Source organism: Panicum virgatum, chromosome 8K (genome assembly GCF_016808335.1).
Source record: "Panicum virgatum strain AP13 chromosome 8K, P.virgatum_v5, whole genome shotgun sequence".
NCBI lineage: Eukaryota > Viridiplantae > Streptophyta > Magnoliopsida > Poales > Poaceae > Panicum > Panicum virgatum.
The window spans coordinates 51,413,156-51,433,818 of record NC_053143.1 but is presented as its reverse complement, the minus strand read 5'-3'; the positions used below and the strand labels follow the sequence as shown (position 1 = coordinate 51,433,818).

The 20,663-nt window shown below is 45.4% G+C and overlaps 3 protein-coding genes and 1 long non-coding RNA gene across 5 annotated transcripts; 2 read left to right on the top strand and 2 right to left on the bottom strand.

Annotated features, from left to right (window-relative positions):
* Positions 1 to 816: 816 nt before the first annotated feature.
* On the top strand, positions 817 to 7,292 carry LOC120645123 (armadillo repeat-containing protein 8-like). Of its 2 annotated transcripts, XM_039921884.1 has the most exons (9): positions 817 to 945; positions 976 to 1,361; positions 3,234 to 3,953; positions 4,154 to 4,249; positions 4,326 to 4,409; positions 5,528 to 5,762; positions 5,838 to 5,998; positions 6,303 to 6,584; positions 6,725 to 7,292. In XM_039921884.1, exons 1-9 carry the CDS (start codon positions 891 to 893, stop codon positions 6,782 to 6,784), a joined length of 2,079 nt encoding a protein of 692 aa, XP_039777818.1. In that variant the 5' UTR covers positions 817 to 890; the 3' UTR covers positions 6,785 to 7,292. The 2 variants fall into 2 exon arrangements, with proteins under 2 accessions (XP_039777818.1, XP_039777817.1); XM_039921883.1 differs by having other exon boundaries at positions 830 to 1,361.
* A 620-nt stretch (positions 7,293 to 7,912) lies between these two features.
* Positions 7,913 to 8,763, top strand: LOC120646394. The gene is made up of 2 exons (XR_005664414.1): positions 7,913 to 7,982; positions 8,068 to 8,763. It is a non-coding gene; the product is annotated as an uncharacterized LOC120646394 (long non-coding RNA).
* A 3,486-nt stretch (positions 8,764 to 12,249) lies between these two features.
* LOC120645122 (heavy metal-associated isoprenylated plant protein 26-like) lies at positions 12,250 to 13,312 on the bottom strand. The gene has a single exon (XM_039921882.1). It carries the CDS (start codon positions 13,012 to 13,014, stop codon positions 12,544 to 12,546), a length of 471 nt encoding a protein of 156 aa, XP_039777816.1. The 5' UTR covers positions 13,015 to 13,312; the 3' UTR covers positions 12,250 to 12,543.
* A 1,155-nt stretch (positions 13,313 to 14,467) lies between these two features.
* LOC120645121 (GTPase Der-like) lies at positions 14,468 to 20,446 on the bottom strand. Its single transcript, XM_039921881.1, has 12 exons — positions 20,037 to 20,446; positions 19,333 to 19,385; positions 19,165 to 19,248; positions 18,760 to 19,053; positions 18,378 to 18,517; positions 18,023 to 18,110; positions 17,388 to 17,570; positions 17,041 to 17,202; positions 16,546 to 16,739; positions 16,149 to 16,299; positions 15,582 to 15,744; positions 14,468 to 15,213 (listed from the first exon to the last, which is right to left on the bottom strand). The coding sequence occupies exons 1-12, from the start codon at positions 20,377 to 20,379 to the stop codon at positions 15,149 to 15,151; spliced, it is 1,920 nt and encodes a 639-aa protein (XP_039777815.1). The 5' UTR covers positions 20,380 to 20,446; the 3' UTR covers positions 14,468 to 15,148.
* Between the last annotated feature and the right edge of the window lie 217 nt (positions 20,447 to 20,663).

Here is a 20,663-nt window from a genome sequence, read left to right as displayed (position 1 = left end):
TTGGACTTGGCGGCGAGTGCGGGTTCGCAGTAGGCTGGCGGAGGCGGAGGGAACACAGTCATGGAATCGGATGTGGTGCTCTAATTTTTTTTGGGCTGGTTTCCATCAACTGCAAAAAAAACGGGATGTCCCGAATTGGTAAAAGCGGGATATCCCGAACAAATATGGGAAATCCGAAAACAATCGGGGAAGCAGTCAAATCATTTCCGTCTCGACTCCAAATTTAATATCCCGTATTACCGTACCGAATACGAATTTGTCCGAAAATGCGAAAACGAGCAGGTAAAATGGAGAAATCGGTGCGGAACGGAACGAGATTTATCGCGACTGTTTTCAACCCTATAAAAAGAACATCATTTCTAAAGGGAAATCACAAGGTAAGGTCCATGCGTAAAATGAGATGAAACAACTATAGAAGATAAATCAACACAAGCAGGTCAAAATAAAACACCATGGTGCAAGCAAACAAAACCAAAGGTACTATAAAAATAGGTGCACAGGTCAGCACATCCCTGAATCACCAAACCATGTCCATTTCAGCAGCCGCCTTCCTGAAAAAAAAATCTGGCAGAAAATAAATGAGAAGACAACTTCAAAATTTGTACAAAAATCTTGTCCAAATGATTTCACCAGCTGTCCCATCTCACCCACACACAGACTCAGAGTGGTCACCAGCTCAAAAAATATAACAAAATAGGATAGCACATTATTAAATTCCACGTGGCGACACCTCATTGGGTCACGCCCCTGGCCCACCCATCAATTTTTCCATCACCATCCCTCTCTTATAAAACACCAACCAAGCACAAAAATTTGGCCCAAAAAAATACCCAAAAAATATCAATTATTGCATAAAACACCTCTCGGCCACCTCCCCCCGACCCTCCCAGATGCCGGCCACGGCGAGCGGCGGCGCGCGGCCGGAGGAGGCGGCGGCGGCGGCGGCGGCGGCGGCGGCGGCAGCGGCAGCGGCGTCGGCGCCCGCGGCCTCCTGCATGGGGACGAGGCCGGAGGAGCTGACGGCGAGGCTGGCGGTCTCGGGGCCCGCCGCCCCGGGCGCGGGCCGCGGCGGTTCCGGCGCCGGCGGAGAGGAGGCGGAGCACGAGCGCGTGCGGGCGCTGCGCGAGATCAAGAACCAGATCATCGGGAACCGGACCAAGAAGCTCCTCTACCTCCGCCTGGGCGCCGTGCCGGCGGTCGTGGCGGCGCTGGCGGAGCCCGGGGCCTCGCCGGCGGCGCTCGTCCAGGCGGCGGCCGCGGCGGGGAGCTTCGCGTGCGGCGTGGACGACGGCGCGCGGGCCGTGCTGGCCGCCGGCGCCGTGGGGCACCTCACCAGGCTCCTTGCGCACCACGACGAGAAGGTAGGGTCAGCTGCCTTCACTTGCTCGTTGCTTGTGTCTGCGGGAATCTGGTTGGTTTTAAGATTGAAAAAGAGTTCGTGCTGCGGATTTGTTGCTTAATTGGGAAAAGATCTGTTGCGTCCACAAGAGTTGACGGAAACTAACAGCAACGCTAACTGCTTCTTACCTTGTTTCCTGGTGGAGATTTGGGGATATGCTAGTAATTATGCTTGCAAATTGAGCCAGAAATTGTTACAAACAGCGGTGATTTCATCAAGCTTGTGAGAATTGGTGAAAAATTTCGACGTTACCTAGGTATTAGCGACTGTGAATTTGAGGGAGGTGTGAATGACATCATTCTTTTCCCCGTGAACATATTCTGTAGTATACGGATTTGAGATTGTTAGAATACAGAAATAAATAGCCGTAATTTTGATTGCAAATAATTATGGGTTGGTGGAAAAGAACTTTGCATTAGGAAATCATGATTAGTGGTTTGAGCTAAAGCCTTGGAATGAGGGCAATTATTTGAGCTGAACTGTTGGAGAATCTGTTGGTTTAGTTAGGGTGAGAGCTACCCTGGTGGTTGTCGTTTCCTTTTCTCTGTTTTTTTTTTGCACTTTTCTTTTATGCTATCCTCATCTTTTGGTTGAAGTAGTGAAATTATTGTTCATTTGTGCTTGAAATCAGGAGATTTGGTAGCGGGTCAATGGTTAGGTTTGGTGGTGGGGAGGATGTGCTGGAAAGTTGTCTCTTTTGTGTTGAACACTGTTGAATTTGTCTAAATTGATTGGTTGGAATTTGTCTTCCTCATATTGAGCACAATCTAAAGATATGTGGGAAATTGCCTTCTGATAGGTTATGGTAAAAAAAAAAAACTGGAGCTCGTGATTTGTGGTTGAAGTTGAACTTAGAACTTGTAAGGGTTCAGACTTCAGAGTGCTAGCTTTCTCACCCAATCCATGTGGATTGCAGTTGAAAATCTAAAATGCACTGGTCAGAATTTTGCTTCCTAAAATGCATTAGTCAGAATTTTACCACCCCAAACAACTCCAATCAAAACATATGATCACGTGATCTATATGAGGTTGAATGAATTGTGGAGGTAACTGCAAATGAACTAACTGTTTAGTTTGGTGAACATTATTCGTTATTCTACTATATGAGGCCAAAGGTCGCTATTTGTGGTACATAATGACTATTTCGGAGGGAATAAAACACGGTGGATTAGTAAGGAAAGAAAAAGGAGATGAAATGAGTACTTTGGTCGCTCTCTATTGTCACATCTCAATGTCGTTTCGTAACCCCCACTGTCGGCCATTAATAATATAGGGATGCTTATTAAAGTGTGAGCATGCCAATTTATCTGATGTAATGATTTGGCAGTTTCTGGTTTTCTCCTATTTTTATTTACATGGGACAAATAGTTTTGTGATATTTGTAATTTGAAAATCTTTCTGCATATTCAGAATAAACATGGCTCTATTCAGCCAATTTAGCTAATGTCATACCTGCCACTTTCTGATCAACTAGCCTGCGCCTGATCTTTTCACTTTAAAATTCTCTTTCAGAAATGTAACTCATTCATTACTACAGAAAACTTCAAAGTTCTCCATTATGTCTCATGACTTCATTATCTCTCTGAAATGTTAATTATTAATTATTGCTTAAATTCAGCCATCATTTTCTTGTAGGTTATTGCACTATAACTCATTTAAAAATGTAAGAAAGTTGGACCCAAGCAACCTTCTTTGTTTAATACAGGTTTTATATATCGTTCTTAGGTTCCATTGTTCCAATTCGGATTAGTGATTATGCATATTATTTCATATGATATGTTTTTGAGTAATAATGCTGCACATATTGTATCTGATATTATCATCTTGATTACAGGTTGTGGATGCAAGTGCTCGTGCTCTCAGAATGATATATCAATCAAAACTAGCTCCAAAGTTTGAAGTTAATAATGGGAAAAACATGGATTTTATTCTTTCCCTTTTGAACAGTGAGAACGAGAATGTCACCGAGCTGGCTGCTACTATTATATCTCATTCTTGTGAGAATAGCTCAGAACAATTGTCACTATGCAGTGCTGGAGTTCCACAGAAACTTGTTAGCCTTTTTGGAGGTTCTATGAATTTGCGGGATGCTTGCTTAGATTCTGTTACTGCAGTCATTAGAAACAACAGTGAAGTTGCTTCGAGATTTGCATCAACGGACCATGGAAAAGGTTTCCGTTCGGTAGTTGGGTTAATACATGATCGGAGTCCACGCACACGACTACTTGCTTGTCTGTGCTTGATAGCACTTGGGCATGCTTCTCCCTGTCATTTCCAGGACAAACAGATTAAGACCAAGTTGATTATGGTCTTACTTGAGCTAATTGAAGAACCCGGTCAAGTAGGTGATGAAGCTCCCTTGGCGTTAACCACCCTGATCAAAGACAGCCTGGAACTGCAGAAACAAGCCCTTACAACGAGTGCAGTTGAGAAGCTCAGCAACCATCTGCTAGTAAATTCACTGGAATCAAGGCGAGCAGTGACCATATTGCTTGCATTATCTGAACTTTGCTCAAAACTGGAAGAATCAAGATCTCAGCTTATGTCAGTTGAGGTATGTCAATTTCTTAAGTTGTTATTTCTAGTTCAGTAGTACTCTATAGAGTCCTTCTGTTGCTATTGTTAATTTCAGATAGCTTGGTAACACAACCAACTGTTTCAATATCAGCTCCCAACATTTAATTTGAATGTAGTGGATGGATATGGTTGTCAGTTACAAATAACTTATGACTAATAACATAATCTCTTAAATAGGCATCAACCTTAATCCTTGAGGCATTGAAGCATGATTGGGCTGATATCCGTGTCGCAGCATGTTCATGTCTGAAGAATATCTCCAGGTCACCGAAGGTAAGGTTCATGCATCTGTCCATCTTGACCTTTATTGTTGATCCCAGATGATTCAATTAATGTATTTAATCTCCAGGTACTCAGTGGAGGCCGATTATCCTGTGATACAGTCATTGGTCCTTTGGTCCAGCTTTTGCAGGACTCATCTACTTCAGTTCAGGTAGTGTGAATCTTGCAAAATCTGCCATAGTGTTGTCCTGTGTTATATATGTCTTTCTGGAAAGGCTCAGTGCAACTGCTTCCAAGTTCCTTCTCTTCGAATGGGCGAGGCAAATTATGCACGTGGGCTTTAAAATATACTTTTCATGCATGGCATGGCAACTTATGTATTTGCCCACCAGTCTCTTAGCATGTTAGCTGGTTTCCTGGAGTTGAAACTGCATGACAGCTTACACCTTTGTGGTATGGTGGTTGCAGTTTTACCTACTCTTTTTTTGGGCACCCAGTTTCCATAAAATGCCCTGTAGAATTGAAGTTTTGTTTTCAAAATATAAATTTGCTCAGCAGCTTATGGTGTAGCACTGCTAGTGTTTTATTATTGAAGCAACCTTTCTTGTTACTGAAGCTGTTCTAAATTCAGAATTGATTAGGCAATTAGCTAGTGAAACATCAGTGCTCTAGGTGGTCTTTTAGTCATTAGAGTTTGATTGAAACTACATATCAATGTACATTAGCACACGAATGATTCAAAAGCTAGCAGGTACACTTATTTGGTAATTTGTTGCTTGGGCACCGTTTCCTTGCTTGATGAGTGGAGCGGTTCTGTCACCAAAGTGTGCTAAATTTGGTGTTGATTAGAGCAATTGGCTATATTTTCAAACATCAGCACTTCAAGTTTTTATAAGCCATTAAGACACAATAGAATATCTGTAATCACTGCAAAGTTGCAGAACAATTATCAAAAGCTAGCGCCAAACTTCCTCATTTGGAGCGTGTTTGGATGAGAACCCTGAGTGACCAGGCCAAATATTGGCCATTGACCATGGGCAGGCCCACCATTTTGGATGGCAACCAAATTTTGGCCAGTCTTTGGCGGCTGATTTCTGCACCAAAATTTGGCTGGGCCATGATTAGGCAGGGCAGACAGTGGCCAGCAACCAAACGTGCCCTTGGTAATCTACACCCTGGCTACCATTTCTCAGCTTTATTGTCTGTCTGACCAACCTTTTTTTTTGCTAATTAGCCATGTGACGAAATATGATTGTTTTGGTCTTTAATCCATTATGACTTAGAAGTTTCCAAATTTATCTCTCACCTATTGACCTGTTCTTGTCACAGGTTGCTGCCCTTGGTGCCATTTGCAATATTGCTGTTAATTTGACACCCAGGAAGTCAGTTCTTCTTCATTCTGGGGTTGTCTCACAACTTGTTCATTTATCGAAGTCCATGGATCCAACATTGAGGCTAAAATCTGTATGGGCTCTCAGAAATATTATGTTCCTTCTGAGTCCAAAGGATAAAGACTTCATTGTTAAGGAGTTGACTCTATCTACTCTTTCAAGCCTCATATGTGGTAAGTCTAATGCGTAAATATGCTATTAGGGAACTGCCGTACTATCTTCATTGCTAACTATGAAATGTTATGCAGACTCCGAACATTTTGTTCAGGAACAGACCTTGGCACTTGTGCACAATCTTGTTGATGGATATGTTGACTCTGCTAATTATGTCATCGGCGAAGATGGAATGGTTATCAATGCTATTGCAAGACAACTGAACAATGCATCTGCCCCGGGAGTGTGCATTCAGGTGAGTATTCTTCTTAAGACAAAGATACGCAGCTCTCCTGCGTGTTCGAGAAAAGAAAAAGTATTCTTCAAGTTTTATTCAATTTATTTACTTATATTTTCTAGATTTCTAATATGACTGTGTGGCAATTCATATACATTGTTATTAACTCTGGAGACAGGAGAGGAGAGAAACATATATTCCGTTGAACTGTATAATTTTGTGTCCCATTCTTTGATAGTTTGGAACATACGGCTGTGTAGGGTTTAGCATTGATAGAAGATTGGAATGACAAGTCACTGATATTGCTGTTTCCTCTCTTCAGGGTATGTTTGTGCTTGCAAACATTGCGGCTGGAAATGAAATGAACAAGGAAGCTGTGATGAATGTTCTTCTTCCTCACCGAGCTGATCGCGTTAGGCCATCCTTTGTGGTGAACTTTCTGCAAAGCAAGGATAAACAGTTGCGAGTTGCCACACTCTGGTGTCTTCTGAACTTGATTTACCCAAAATGCGAAGCCTCATCTGGTCGAGTTGTCAGACTACAAAATGCTGGAGTGATCCTGCAAGTGAAAAGCATGATAAATGACCCATGCTTGGATTGCAAGGTACATCTTCTCTCCTTAAGTAATTCGACCTGTGATGACCAGCATCGATGTTATCTAGCCTGTGCTTGTTGACAGAAGTACTCGAAATTAATCTCGCTGTGTTGATAAACCTAACACGCAACATTGGATCTGTTCTGCAGCTTAGAGTACGAATGGTGCTTGAGCACTGCGTGGACAATGCCGATGATTGTTTCATGTGAGCAACCGGCATTTCATCTAGGCAATGGAAGTTTATGGAACCATATTCAGACCGAGGGCGAGAAGAAACCAGTGTGCTATGGTTGCCCTGAACTGTGGAACACGAGCACCCGCTGGAAGCTGCTTTGGCTGATCTCTCCGGGTCGGCTCAAGCCAACTGCTGCCTTTTTTCGCACCATGAGAACCCACCAAACAGGATCTGCCGTGCATATTGTCGATCAACTTGTTGTACCGTGCCAACCTCGAGAACTTGAGCTTCCTGCTCCAAGACTGGATGATTTAAGCACTAGCTACAGGAGCCCCATTTTTCCTAGTGCCTTCCAAACCCGGTGCTTGCATCGCGATGCTGAGTGTATAATTGAGGGTCTGCTGTTGGTGTCGTCACTGTTGTTGTACAAAATCTGTATTTTTATTCCAATAAGGCCGTTTTACATTCATGGGTTAGTTGTTGTTCATGGACTCCCATGTTCCTGAAAAAATAAGGGATATGCAGAAGTTGGTCATGTGACAGCTGGCAAGTTTACCGCTTTGTTTTGAATTTTCGCGCCTTACTTTGACGTTTTAAAGATGAGAAAGCAACAAAGTACTTGTTCCGGGAGTTTTAGTTGTCAAAATACCATGTGATTTAAACTTTACGATTAAGAGGTGTTTGAATCTAAGTGCTAATGCCCTAAAGTGCTAAAGTTTGGCAATATCCTATCCAAACTGGAGTGCTAATTGGGTGAGCTAAATTTTAGGTATGCTTAGAAAAAAAAAACTTAGCAAAGCTATAATAAGTACTAAAGTTTAGCATTCAATTTTGGCTCATCCAAACATATCCGAGTTGTTGTATTAAGGCTTTGTATCATGTTTTTACTTTTAAAGACTGAAGACAAATTACAACTATTGGAATTTCTTTTAAAGACCTGATTTTTAGTCTCCGTTTTTTCCTCTATTACCCAGACATGGCTGGAAGGCCACGTATCGTACGGATACGCATACGAGCGTATATGTACCCGGGAGTATCGAAAAAAAAATGAAATCACGAATAAATCGATACGTGGGCCGGACATGTATCTGCACACTTTTGTGATACGGCCCGGCCCACGAAGCACTTCAGGCCCATATCCCAACCCCCCCACGGCCAGCACAACACCCTCGCATCGCACTCGACAGGCGCTCGCCGCCGCCGCCGCCGCCGCCCGCCGGCTGCGATCTCCGGTGAGTTTCCCGTTCTCGTCGTCCTCTACTCCTCCGGTTTCCTCTCTGATCTCGTCCTCCCCGATCGAGAGACCCCACCACTTAGGTTTTCTCAAGGGGATCTTGCATCCAACCATGTCAACGAGTGCGGTCACCGGCGAGGCACCGCCGTCATCCGAGACCAGAACGGAGGGCGCCGGCGACGAGACGGCGAGAGCGACGCCGGCTGGGACGAACAAAGACGGCGAGGCGGCGGCGGCGGCGGCTGCGCCGGAGGAGAAGAGGACGAAGCTGGTGCGGGTGGGGCACGCGTACGTCGAGGCCGTCCAGGCGCGGCACCGCCCCGCGCAGGAGCCCCCGCCGCCATGAGGGCGAGCCGCGACGAGGACGAGGGCGTCCTGCGCCAGTACCGCGCCAAGGGGTGCGCCGAGGTGGAGGTCCTGGCCGACGACGACGACGACGAAGGCGACGATGACAACAAGGGGGCCGACGATTAGTTGGCAGCGTTGCGTGGTTAGGGCTAATTGATTGAGATTCTTAATCTGTTTCTGGGGTTGGTTGTGATGCGAAACTTTGATATTGTGATCTGGGTGGGTAGATGATAAGAATAAATAAGTAGTAGAAGAAGCAAGGGCTGAACAGTTTGTTGCTGGAACTTTGATAGTTTCAGACTTTCAGTAACTATCTTGTGGCTGAACAGTTTGTGATCTGCAGTCTTATAATTTATTGTGAACTTTGGCGCATGCATGCTTGCATAATAATGCAGCAAGTAGGGAGATTTGCCTGTATTTGTGACATTGGATCTTGCCTTGATCGATCTCTTTTGTTCTTGGCATGCCTGCACAAATATATAATGCAGGTAGAATCTGTGCTGTTCTTGGCCAAAAATCGACGACCCTCTCGGCTCTGAATTTGCATGAAAAACACCCCACCTCTGAAACAACATCCATGAAACCTGAGTAATCGTCTCGACCATGTTGTTGCTCTCGAGTTTTTGCTTGCCTGGGTGAAACTGATCCTGACGACCCGACCCTCCAGGGTGTTTCTTGAAAATTAGTACAACTTATGTTGTAATTTCACTGGCAATGTGCAAGGAGGATCATCTTTTAAAATTCAATTCTAGTTCACGGGAATCATTGGACGGTTATATTGATCAGGGAGTAGTACAGTTTACACCCTCGAACTACTGCAAAAGTCTAATTTTCAATCTACAACTACAAAACCAGATAACATAGGCCATCCAAATGTTTAAACCACACAAATTTGGCCAATGGTGGTTTCCAATGTGGTTTTGTATTTTTATATAAAAAAATCCAATTAGATCTAAAAAATCAAAAGTAACTCATTTCAAATCAGAAAAATATAAAACTAGCACCTATTTTTTTCTCTAAAAATGTAACCTATCTATCATTTTTTTTGTGAGGGAACCTATCTATCATTGCTCTATTTGATAATAGATATAACTACAAGCAACTAAATATTATGAAAATAAAAAATAGTTCTGAATAACTGAAAAGTATCGTGACAATAGATAGGTAACATTTCTAGAAAACTTTTGATACCCATTTTGTATTTTTATTTAAAATTAAATTACTTATGATTTTTTAGTTTAAATTTGAATGTTTTTATTCTCACAAAATGAAAAACCATCTAAGAGTTAAATTTGTCCGGTTTCAACAGTTGAATGGCATTTGTTATCCGGTTTTTGTAGTTCAAGAGTGAAAATAAGACTTTTGTGATAGTTGGAGAGTGTAAACCGAACTTTTCCCTATTGATTATGTGGTTAGTTCCCTCAAAAAAAAGATTATGTGGTTAGTTTTTTTTTCTCTACCAGTATGTTACATGTTTGAAATCTCAGAGCCTAGGCTTGTGCTACATCATCCTGCGGTGCCTATTAAACGCTTGATACCTTTGTATAATTGCAAATATATCTACCACTAGTCGGGTCTTCAAAAGAATCTATGGGTCCAAAACAGAAGGGTACCGTCTGAGAAAGGCAGGCCGCGTCCGGGTAGGCTAGGCCCAATGACTGGCAGGCCTCTGATGGGCCAAGGGAACAGCCGTCCTCAGGGCAGCTGAGAAGAGGGCCCCCACCCGCGGCCCGGAGCCTGACAGCCCATAACGGCGGCGGCAGTGGGCCAGTTGAGGTGAGGTCACCCTCAAGCTGCAGCTGGGTCAGCTCGATCAGGCTTGAGGCCGGTGATCCAGGCAGACTTGGAGGAGACGCGTAGCGGACGTGGTAGTTTTCGATTTTTGATGATCATTTTTAAAATTTTATCAATTTTTAAAGCTAAACAAAAACAAAACAATTATAAAAAACAAAAAGAAAATGATAAAATAATATGAAAATAAAAATAATTTGAACATCTTCGGGTCGTTTTCGAGAAATATCATACTTTTGCAGTATTCTACCATATTTTGCCAATAAAAATATCGTATTGATGTATATTACTAGGCAACACACCTTGCTATCTATATTTTTAGACAGGGTTTTTAAGGCGTCGCCTAGCCGACAAGGCGGTTTCCCATCGCCTTGCTTAAGGCTCGCCTTAGCCCGCCTTAGCCTGCCTAGGCGTCGCCTAGGCGACTGAGCGGCTCCCCATCGCCTCGCCTCGCCTTACTGCTTTAAAAATCTTGTTTTTAGAATGTCATATTTATATATTTAGAGAGTTATGACTCATTCATCCTAACTCTAAATCACAAACTAGTGATCTGAATTTATGGGACTAGGGATAGTTTCATGGATGACAAGATTAATGTCTAAATTTTTAGTACTACAAAATGAGATACATGTCACGGATGGATACATACTTGGATTAATATCTTAACAATCAGTAATTGTGTATGAAATGTAAGTCATATGGTGGTTTTGTATTGTGCTTTGTGGTTTGACACATATTTATCGTTTTTCAAAGTATCGTTTCAATGAGTTTCCATTGTCATCGATGGGTTCTCGATCGTATATTTACGTTTCCGAAATTACCATTATAGTGATGCCGTTTTGGTTTCGAATAATATCATATCGCTTACTTTTTCGATAAAAATTTATGAAAGCAAAAGTGATGGAGCCTAGAAACCAATGCAATGGCGCGCCGCGCCTTGCCAATCGTCGGCTGGCCCATGCCGCCCGCCCCCACGTGTGCCCCACACGTGGCGTGTGTGGGACCCAGCTAGAACGGTCAAGGAAGCAGCCAGCCAAGATGCGAGCTCGAGGCATGGCATGGCCACTCGAGAGTAGTCTCTTTGGTTCTTCAGTCAATTATAGAGTCAAAGTATATTTATTTAATTTACTAAAGAGTTTACCACTTCCCCCACAAAAATTGACACTGCGGATCCAAGGAGTATCCTCCTCACGTGCACGGCGGTGAGCGAGCCCAGCAGGACCTGGAGCAGGAGCACGCAGCTGCCCCTTCCTCGCCATGACTGCGACGGCCGGTGAGGTCGCCCTCACCACGTGGCCGTGCCGCCGCCCCCACGTGGGCCCTGCTGCCACGTACCCGGGGCCCACAACGGCCAAACCGGTTTTACTTTAACCGCCGGGTCAAACGTACAGTTTCACGCTACCATTTCGAGTTCGGTGCTTTCAGTTGAGCGGAACGCCATGGACGTACGTCGAGCCCGTTCGGTTTCACTTTCAATAGCAAAGGAAAGGGATGGAGTGGAATGAAAGTGATTGAATCCTGAAGTGACGATTAACCAAACGGGGCAGGAGCCGTGCCGGGACCACGCGATACCGTGAAAAGTTTGTTCAGAGTCGAGTCCCCTTCGCCTACGGCCTACCTCGCCTCGCCTCCGTCCCGCGAATGGCGGCAACCACACGACCCAGCAGGGTGATTACGAGGCAGGAGGCAGGCAGGCAGGCTGGCTCCACAACCACATGCCATCGTTGTCATTCATTTTTAGTCGAGAGTCAAACGAGTTTCTGATTCAGATCCCGCGCATGAGGTCACGGATCACCATCCGTCGATTCACAAGCCTCGAATCAAGAGCCGTCCACGTGTGCTGATTGCTGAGAGGAGCCGAAGGAGAGGTCGAGGAGATGGCAAGGGCAACCGTTGCATTGCAGAGGACGTAGCTACCAGGTACTTAAAGGAAACGGGCCTGTTTTGTTTCAGCAATCAGCATGATTGCTCACCCACCGAATGAATGAACAAGCACGATCAGAGGGCGGCGCACCATCCATGCAATGCAGGTTGCAACAAACTAATTAACTTATCACCATAAGCCGCCGGCCTCTACAACCACCGGGGCCCGGGAGGAATAATAATGCAACTACTTATCAGCTGACTGACCCGATGATTTCAGCAGATTAATTTGCAAATCATTTCTTCTTTTACATGAAAATCAAACTAACCTGGCCCTCAAGCCCTGGTACGGTGGAGAAGAAGAAAGAAAGAAAGAAAGAAAGAAAGAAAGAAAGGGGAAAAAATAAACAAAATCCAACAAGTATAGCATGCAACAGCCAACAACCACCTCTAATCTCCATGAGAGAGGAGGCAGCAGATCTATAGGCTATAGCTAGGTACCAAAGAAAGATGATGCATGCATCATGCCTGCCACTTCCAGCCAGCGAGCTACATTATTACATGACGGCGCACGCGTTGGGGTTCTCGTCGCTGAACGCGGCGGCGTACCTGGCCTCCGTCGACGAGGCCCTGGCGAGCGGCGCGGCGCGCGGGTCGGCGACGGCGGCGGCGCGGACGTACCCGGGCGGCGCGCGGCGGTCGTAGGCGCCCGGGGCGTAGGGGTGCGCCACCGCGGCGTACGGCACGTACGGCCACGGCTCCACCCGCTTGCCGGTCTTGTACGCCACCCGCCGCATGACCTTGCCGGCGTCGACGTGCCCCGTCACGGCCACCCTGTGCTCCCGCGCGGACACCTCCACGGCCGTGACGCCCTCCATGCCCTCCAGCGCGCGCCGCACCTTGCGCTCGCACCCGTCGCAATCGATCAGCACCTTCATCTCCACCGTCTGGAACTGCTTCCGGTGCTTCAGGTGGCGGCGGCCCCGCGGCAGGGTGCAGAACTCGGACACGACGTCGACGATGCCCATCTAGCTATCTCCTGCGGCGGCGGCGTTTCTCTGGGTGGGACGACTGGGTTCAGCAAAGGACTAGCAGCCGGTGGCCGCCTGTGGTGTGAGAAGAGGAGCAAGCACGAGGAACGCTGGGAGCAGACTGGCTGGGAGCTGGAGGGGCATCTCGTGGGGTTCATATATAGAGAGGTGTTGTTTGATTCCGCTTTTTTATACCTCGCTTTTCTGAGAAGCTAGATTTTGAGATAAATTGGTTGTTTGAGCTGTTTGGAGAATCGATTGTCTGTATAAACTGGGGTTTGGACGATCGGTTCTGCATTATATAAATTTGCGAAGAAACTATTCTAGGAATTGTTTCGAACCCAACATAGCTTTACCATAGGTATGCGAGCTGGGAAATGCGATGGACAAAATCGAGGTTCATGCGTTGTCTCCGTGATTTTCAGCTGAGCGGCTTTCCTGAGAAGTGAAAATTAATCGAAGTGTTTCGATGGCCTTTTCGCTTATTTTTATCCAGAATTCGCTCATAAGCAAAAATAAATAGAAGCATAGAGAGCCACGCCAGCGCCCGCGACACGTGGGCACGGGTGGGGCCGTGGGTTTTCTTTCTTTCTCCCTCCCTTCCCTTTCGGATCCTGCTCCCTGGACCTGGTGGTAACCCGCGCGGGAGCCCGGAGCTGGTGCTGCTCCTGCTGCCTAATCATCGCTGGACTAATTACCCTAGCGGCGCAGGCGCGTGGCTAATCACAGTTTAATTATTACCATACCCGTTTTCCACCATTGTGCAGTGCTAGCGCGTGAAGCTGTTTGACCTGGCGGTTAACGTAAAAACTGGTTTGGCAGGGTGGTGGGCCCCGGGTGGCAGGAGCCAGTGCACGTGGGGGCGGCGGGCGGGGCCCCGCCTACTTGTGCCTACCTGCGGGCTGCGGCGGCACGGCCACGTGGTGAGTCACCGGCCTTGAGGGCGACCGAACACGAGGAGGGCACCGGCCAAGTATGGAACTACGGGATGGGCTCACCGGCGGCAGAACGTTTGCCGGCGAGCACGTGAGGATAGATTGGAGTAATCCAGATTAGCTGCGTGAATTACTCGTTCTTCGGGGTCACCCACGTAGATCCGCTGCATTTTAGGAGTAAATCAATTTTTTTAGGTCAATTTTGTGGGGGTAGCCTTTCGATTATTCATTGATTGGCACCTTTTTTTTTTAAGAAAAAGCATTGCATAGGCAAATAAAAGCCTCGGTCAACGCACGCTGGTTTGGGTGACAAGGTTACAATCCCTGGAACCAAGTACTGAAGCGGCACCATGTAAGGCTAATCTTAACATGAGTGCTACTATAAGAACGTCATAAGCATTAAATATCATATCACATCATCAAATTTACTAACATGACAGAATTATTTATGAGTGGAGAGAGTTTTTTTAGAATAAGAGAAGAATTATCATCGTAACACTCCTCTGACACTGAGATTGGTCTAATATTCCCAGCTTGGTAGCGTGTGGCCGGCACGGACGTGCCTAACGCCCATGGGGTGGGCTCAACTGAAAGCACCCAACTCGATCGATCTCTGCCTTTTTTCTATAAAGATAACACGGATGACGTCGACTACATACGCATATCCAGCCGAAACCAAAGCAAGCTTCTTGCTTTCAAAAAAAAAAAAAGCAAGCTTCTTAGCTCCCGGCTGGTTACACACAAAGGAGACCAAGCGACCCATTAGCGAGAACACACGGGTACAAAGATGGAGACAAACAACACGCAGCTTCGTGCTGTAACGAACCTGTCCCTCCCTCACCACACAGCTTCTTGCATCCCCACCTCCTAAACAAAGGCGAAGCCGTTCTCCAACGCAACCTGTCATGACCGCACCATCCATCTATCATCCGTTTTCAAGATTTGGGACCCTCGGCCGTGATGACCTTGTGCTGCATCAGATGTGTCCACCATACTCTTTTCCACTAGTTTCCTTCCGTATAATACTATCTTCCTCATCATCATCCGCTGCAACTTCAGCACTAGGGCATCTCCTCCCACTCTGACAGTTCGAAGTCGCAAAAGTTCATTTCTGAATCTCAAACTCCACTCCGCGTGTATTGCATCAGCCACGGCTACATACTCAAATCCGAACGGAGTCTATGGAGGTTGCTCGATCAGGCAGCTACAACCATTCTGCTAGGAGCTCCTGGGCTCTGCAACTTACTATCTGCAGATTTACCTGCAAAGAAGAAATGGCAAAGGATGTGAGTTTCAGTAGTCTTGTGGTCTGTAACGCACAAGGATACTGCAAATTTGCAGCAGGTGGTAAACATGGACGTGTGAATTGAAGAAGCTACGTTAGGTACTTGACTTTCAAGCAAGCAACATGAATGAATCCCACAACTTCGTGCCACAAATGGAACTGTATGTATGTACCACTAGCCATAGCTACTACACCAATATCCGACTTGAACAAAAGCTAGCGATATAATAACTCTTCTTTCCCATTTTTTTCACTGACCGCACAGGACTTCATCAGCATGTCTGTTTTAAGTACTCAAAGCAAGCATCTATTCAGCTGAAATTGTGCATCAGCATTTCTCTCACCTCGTTTGTCCGGCCGCCTCCTGCTGCGCCATAGTAACCGAATAGGGGTGCCTGGAAATCCAGCATCTGACCGGAGTTTCTTTTCCATGTAACGGCGGTATGTATCAGAAAAGAGCTTCGCATCATTCACAAATAGAACAAATGTCGGTGGACCCACGGCAGCCTACAAATGACCAAATAAATTCCCTTCAGGTGCCAAAGAGGCAAAGAATGCAAAGATAGTTCTACATATTAGTTTCGGAACAAATCTCAAATCAGTAAAAAAAAACCTTCTCTAGTGCTCATCTAGTTTATTTCTAGATGTTCAATCTTTTCAGGGATCTAATCATTTTTGGATGGCAAATAAAGATAGTTCCTAAATCAACAAAATAACCGGACATGATTTTAGGACTGTTGTTGATTCTTCAGTCTGCAAGCTGGGAAATATAAACTTGATTGAAGAAAAGATGAAAAAAAAAATCTCAAAGCTTGTTGATTTCTCGATGTTGATTCCTTTCCAGCTTGCATCAAATACCCGTTGGCTTGTAAAAACAAGTTTGTTGCCTCGAGAAGAAGTTATGAAGTTACCTGTGTTGTGTAATATACACGACCTCTTTTGCCACCTCTTGTCCGTGGTGGTGGTTTGAATGCTATAGCTTCTCTGACAACTTGATTAAGAATAGAGGTACCGAGTCTTCTAGACCTTTCCTTCTCAACCAAAGCAGCAGCAGAAATTATCCTGACAACAATTTGTACAACACATTATACACTATCAACACATGAAAGGATATCTAATTTGGGGAGCTAACCCTCTTCTACAGGGGTTATATATACAGAGTAGGTGTTTGAATCACAGGTAAGAGCAATGCACAACTCAGAATTTTGAGGGGAAACAAAAATTTCACAAGTCTGCTAAGAAATAAAGATAAACAATAACAGTTATAAGCTGCAAGCAGATTTAGGTGTGCAAATATGAGGTGTTTACTTTTCAACACTGGTTCCATTTGTCGCAGAACAGTAGACAATAGGTGCCCAATCAAGTATGCGAAGCTTTTCTCTTACATCTTGCTCATAATGTGTCGTACTCTCATGGTTCTTGTTTGGGATTGTATCCCATTTATTCACAACAATGACACAAGCCTTTCCTTCTTTCTCAATCCTCTCTGCAATTTTATAATCCTTGATACCACAAGAGTTCATTGTGTTAGAATGAACATACAAGACAAAAAAAAGGGCGTACCCAGTGCCGTAGGCTTCCCGCACTGTGCGGGGTCTGGGGAAGGGTTGTCTTTAAGCCACAAGCCTTACCCACACAAATGTGTAGAGGCTGGGGCTCGAACCCGGGACCTTCCGGTTACAGACGGTAGGCTCTACCACTGCACCAGGCCCAAGACAATCACAAAGAAAAAAAAATAGTAAAAACAACTATGCTATGTCTCTTTGTGGGTCAAAAATGCACCTGTGTTTATAGTTAACATACCTGCTCTGTAACACAGGCCATCGCTTCAATAACAAGGGCAACCACATCAGAGCGGCGAATTGCTCGAAATGCACGTTTTACCGAAAGTGATTCGGTTGTGCTGCCAGCAGAAACAACTGCTGCCCGGCGTCGGATCCCAGCAGTGTCAATGAGTTTGTACTTCTGCAGCATATTTCAGCAAATTAGTGTTATATTCCTGTGAAAAGTAATCGGTCTTTCTGGGAGCCAAAATTTTATTTTGTGACAAAGGAAGTGAATGTAAGTGGAAATAACAGGGCATTAAGTGGAACAATGTAGCAGTACTAGATTTAATGAAATTTTGGCAAAAGTGTTGGGAACAGACAGACCTCTCCATCTGCTGTACTAAACTCAGTATCGATAGCATCACGTGTTGTCCCACTAACTGGGCTCACGATAGTTCTATCTTCTCCAACCAAAGCATTTAGAATACTACTTTTCCCCACATTTGGTCTTCCCACAATGGCAATAGCAGGAACCTTATTTTTCTCTTCTTCAACTCCATCCAATCCCTGTAATGCCCAATGAGTTACTTTATGCATGTAACTGAAAGTGTCTTCGCACAGCAAACAATAAGGGAAAAAGTGTCAGCTATACAAGAAAAAATATTTTAAAGACATAAATTTCTGAAGCAAAGTACCAGCTTCGATAATCAAATATGTTGATAAAACCATGAGAGGTCTCCACTCCAGCACATTTTATGCTTTCTAGAATATTTATTCTGCTTATTGTGGTATGAAGCTAACCCGCACACTGAACAGTACCAACCCTGCACTTTTTTAAGAGTCTTCTATGTTTTATGTTAATCAACCTAGCTTTTTTGCAAGTAACTATACTTGTTTTGCCTCCACTGTATTGTCCTGTTATCCAATCATTATGTCACAATGATTTCATTAATATTCAATCATTAACAGGAAAAAGCATGAACCTACAACTGTTAGGGTAAATATAACAGTTTCAATACCTCAAATTTTCTCAGCTCTGCACACACCAGATCAAGGAGATCTCCGGTTCCTGTGCCAGTAATAGCAGAAATTGGCAGGGGAGAAAACCTAGCAGGAATCAACAGAAAGATGAGCGCACAGCTTGGCTGATTGTTGGGCAGTAAAAGAAAAGGTACACCATCAGCAAACCTTTCCCTCTTCTGCAGCACAAATAGAGAATTGTAGACAAGAGATTCTTGAAACATTTTGGCCTTAGAGTTAGTGGCACTTAAATGATCTTAGCCAGTTAAATTCTGATATCAGTTTGCAACACAGTAATGACTGCAAAGAAAACAATGATACACAATTTGGAGAGACAGCAAGATATATGCTCACCCTAGTGACCAAAAATCTAATGCTTGCATTTGCCCTTTCCGTGGAGATTCACACTTATTGACAGCAAGTATAACACACTTGTCAGAGTAGTTGCGTCGTAACCAATCAGAAATCTCTATATCAGCTGCCACAAGACCAGCCTGAAATATGTATTGCCACCATTATGTTAGGAAGAACGAAGTTTAGATAAGAAATTACAGAATAATTTCTAAACGTTAAAGGCAATTATTAGAACTACACCTACAAGTAATGCATTCCATTCGACAAATGATCCGAAAAAAGGCAATGGTGCTGAAATTGTGCTTTAAAAGTCATATAAATTTAAATATGAAACAAGCACTTCCCAGAACAAAAAACAAACAAAATAATTGACTAAACCTGCCTGACCATCCACGACGAATAGTATGACGGCTGCTTCATCAACAGCTGCAACTGCTTGTTTTTCAATCATTGATGGCATCCTTGCAATAGCAGCTTCTCTAGTGGCGAGAGGAATCCCGTCCATACCAACAGTAGTGGTGACAGCAAGTTCTTCCATGACACCCGCCTGAGACTTTGATAAAGTAATTACCCCACCAGTATCAATAACCATGAACTCCTGATCACCCCAATAAGATCGTCCATACAAGCGATCTCTTGTCACACCAGGTTCATCAACAACGATAGCCCTGTTTCCCTGCAAGACATGACAGTTCAATTTATTGTAGAAACTTTTCCATTCAGGTCTGAAGATTATATGGTGACCAACATTGCAGACACAACACTGAATTGGTGATGATTGGCATACCCCAACAAGACGGTTGAACAATGCAGATTTACCAACATTTGGCCTCCCAATAATTGCCACCTTTGGAAGAAGACTATCTGGGATCTGAATCATGTACAGGGCAGTAAATTAATAAAAGTCAGCATTTAGCCATTTGATTCAGTAGAGCATAAAGGTGTGAATACTGACATGTTTAGACACGGATTCCCTGATGTTTTTCCGTTTCTCCCGGACATCATCATCTGAAATGCAGTTGGTCTATGAATTACTGAAACATGAACTGGGGGACAATACAGTAGCTTTAAGATGAAAAGCAGACACAACATTCCATACTACAATTTTAATAACTAATGGGAAAATAATAAGCCAGAAAAAAGGCGCCGTAGTTGCAAGTCAAGGCTAGTGATTATTTCTAGCATGCCTTGAAATACTGAAACGGTGTTATCTGCTGCACCCAAGCAGGGGACATTCTGCAGACCAAAGTGGGCAAGTGGCAGAGATAGAATGCACGATTCAGGTGAAACACCTGAATTTGTGCTAACCGATCTGATCCTTGTACCACTACAGACATGCCCCACACCATGAAGTCTGAACTCCGCACTAGAGCACGCACGATGATGTGAATGCAGATACTGCCCAACAGGTGAAACGCTACCATTGAATGCTTCAATGCTTGGTCGCAGCAATCTATCTATGCAGACGCTACCATAAACAAAGCTGGTATTCCGAGGTTGGACAAAGCGCGAGCCCGGCTTCAGTAATTTCTCCGAACAGCTCGGGGCCCAGCTTTCAGTAATCCGGATTACTTCGATAGGCCAGCGGGATTGCGGGAAGGACGAAATGGGAAAAAGGGTTGGGCAGCGAGGTAGAGGTAGAGGCGTAGAGCCGCTCACCGATGTGGAGCTCCCGGGCGAGGCGCTCGGCGAGGTCGGCGGCGGCGCCGCGCGCCTCCTCCTCCATGGCCTCCACGTCCATCTCCTCCTCCACCTCGTCTTCATCATCATCCTCCTCGCCGTCATACCCGTACTCCTCCTCCTCCTCGCCGTCATCTTCGCCAAACTGGCACTCGGCGGAGCGTTGCTGCGCGGCTGGAGCGCGGAGCCCGGGGAACGAGAGGAGGAGCGGGCGCGGGGCGGAGGCGGGCGGGGCCTTGCGGCCTAGCAGGCGGGCGTGCGCTCTGCGGGGGAGGCGGGCGGGGAGCGAGGGGGAGGAGGAGGAGGGCGCCATGGCGGCCATGGCGCGGCGGCGGGTGGGGGAGCCGAGCCGAGCAGAGCAGAGAAAGCAGCGTGGGCCTCCGGATAAGGGAGGGAGGGGACGCGACGAAGCGTGCCGTTATTAACCGGCGGGACGCGGGGGTGTGAGTATGGCAGGTGGGGCCCGGATGTCAGTGACGGAAAGCTTTGGGAGTGGGGCCCACCACGGCCGGAGTTAGGATTGTGTAGTGTCTCGCTCGCTCGTGATTTTGGTGGGGTGTTTGGGAGAAATGATGAATTTTCATCAAATTTGTCATTTCTAGGTGC

What these genes read in the sequence shown, in the direction of transcription:
- LOC120645123 (XM_039921883.1), top strand. Translation starts at nt 891, where the DNA reads ATGCCGGCCACGGCGAGCGGCGGCGCGCGGCCGGAGGAGGCGGCGGCG. An exon ending in TTGCGCACCACGACGAGAAG is followed by an intron (nt 1,362 to 3,233) that starts GTAGGGTCAGCT and finishes TCTTGATTACAG; the next exon opens with GTTGTGGATGCAAGTGCTCG. An exon ending in TCTTTCAAGCCTCATATGTG is followed by an intron (nt 5,763 to 5,837) that starts GTAAGTCTAATG and finishes AATGTTATGCAG; the next exon opens with ACTCCGAACATTTTGTTCAG.
- LOC120645122 (XM_039921882.1), bottom strand. Translation starts at nt 13,014, where the DNA reads ATGGGCATCGTCGACGTCGTGTCCGAGTTCTGCACCCTGCCGCGGGGC.
- LOC120645121 (XM_039921881.1), bottom strand. Translation starts at nt 20,379, where the DNA reads ATGGCCGCCATGGCGCCCTCCTCCTCCTCCCCCTCGCTCCCCGCCCGC. An exon ending in CAGAGCTGAGAAAATTTGAG is followed by an intron (nt 17,571 to 18,022) that starts GTATTGAAACTG and finishes TGGGCATTACAG; the next exon opens with GGATTGGATGGAGTTGAAGA. An exon ending in TGGCCTGTGTTACAGAGCAG is followed by an intron (nt 16,740 to 17,040) that starts GTATGTTAACTA and finishes TGTGGTATCAAG; the next exon opens with GATTATAAAATTGCAGAGAG.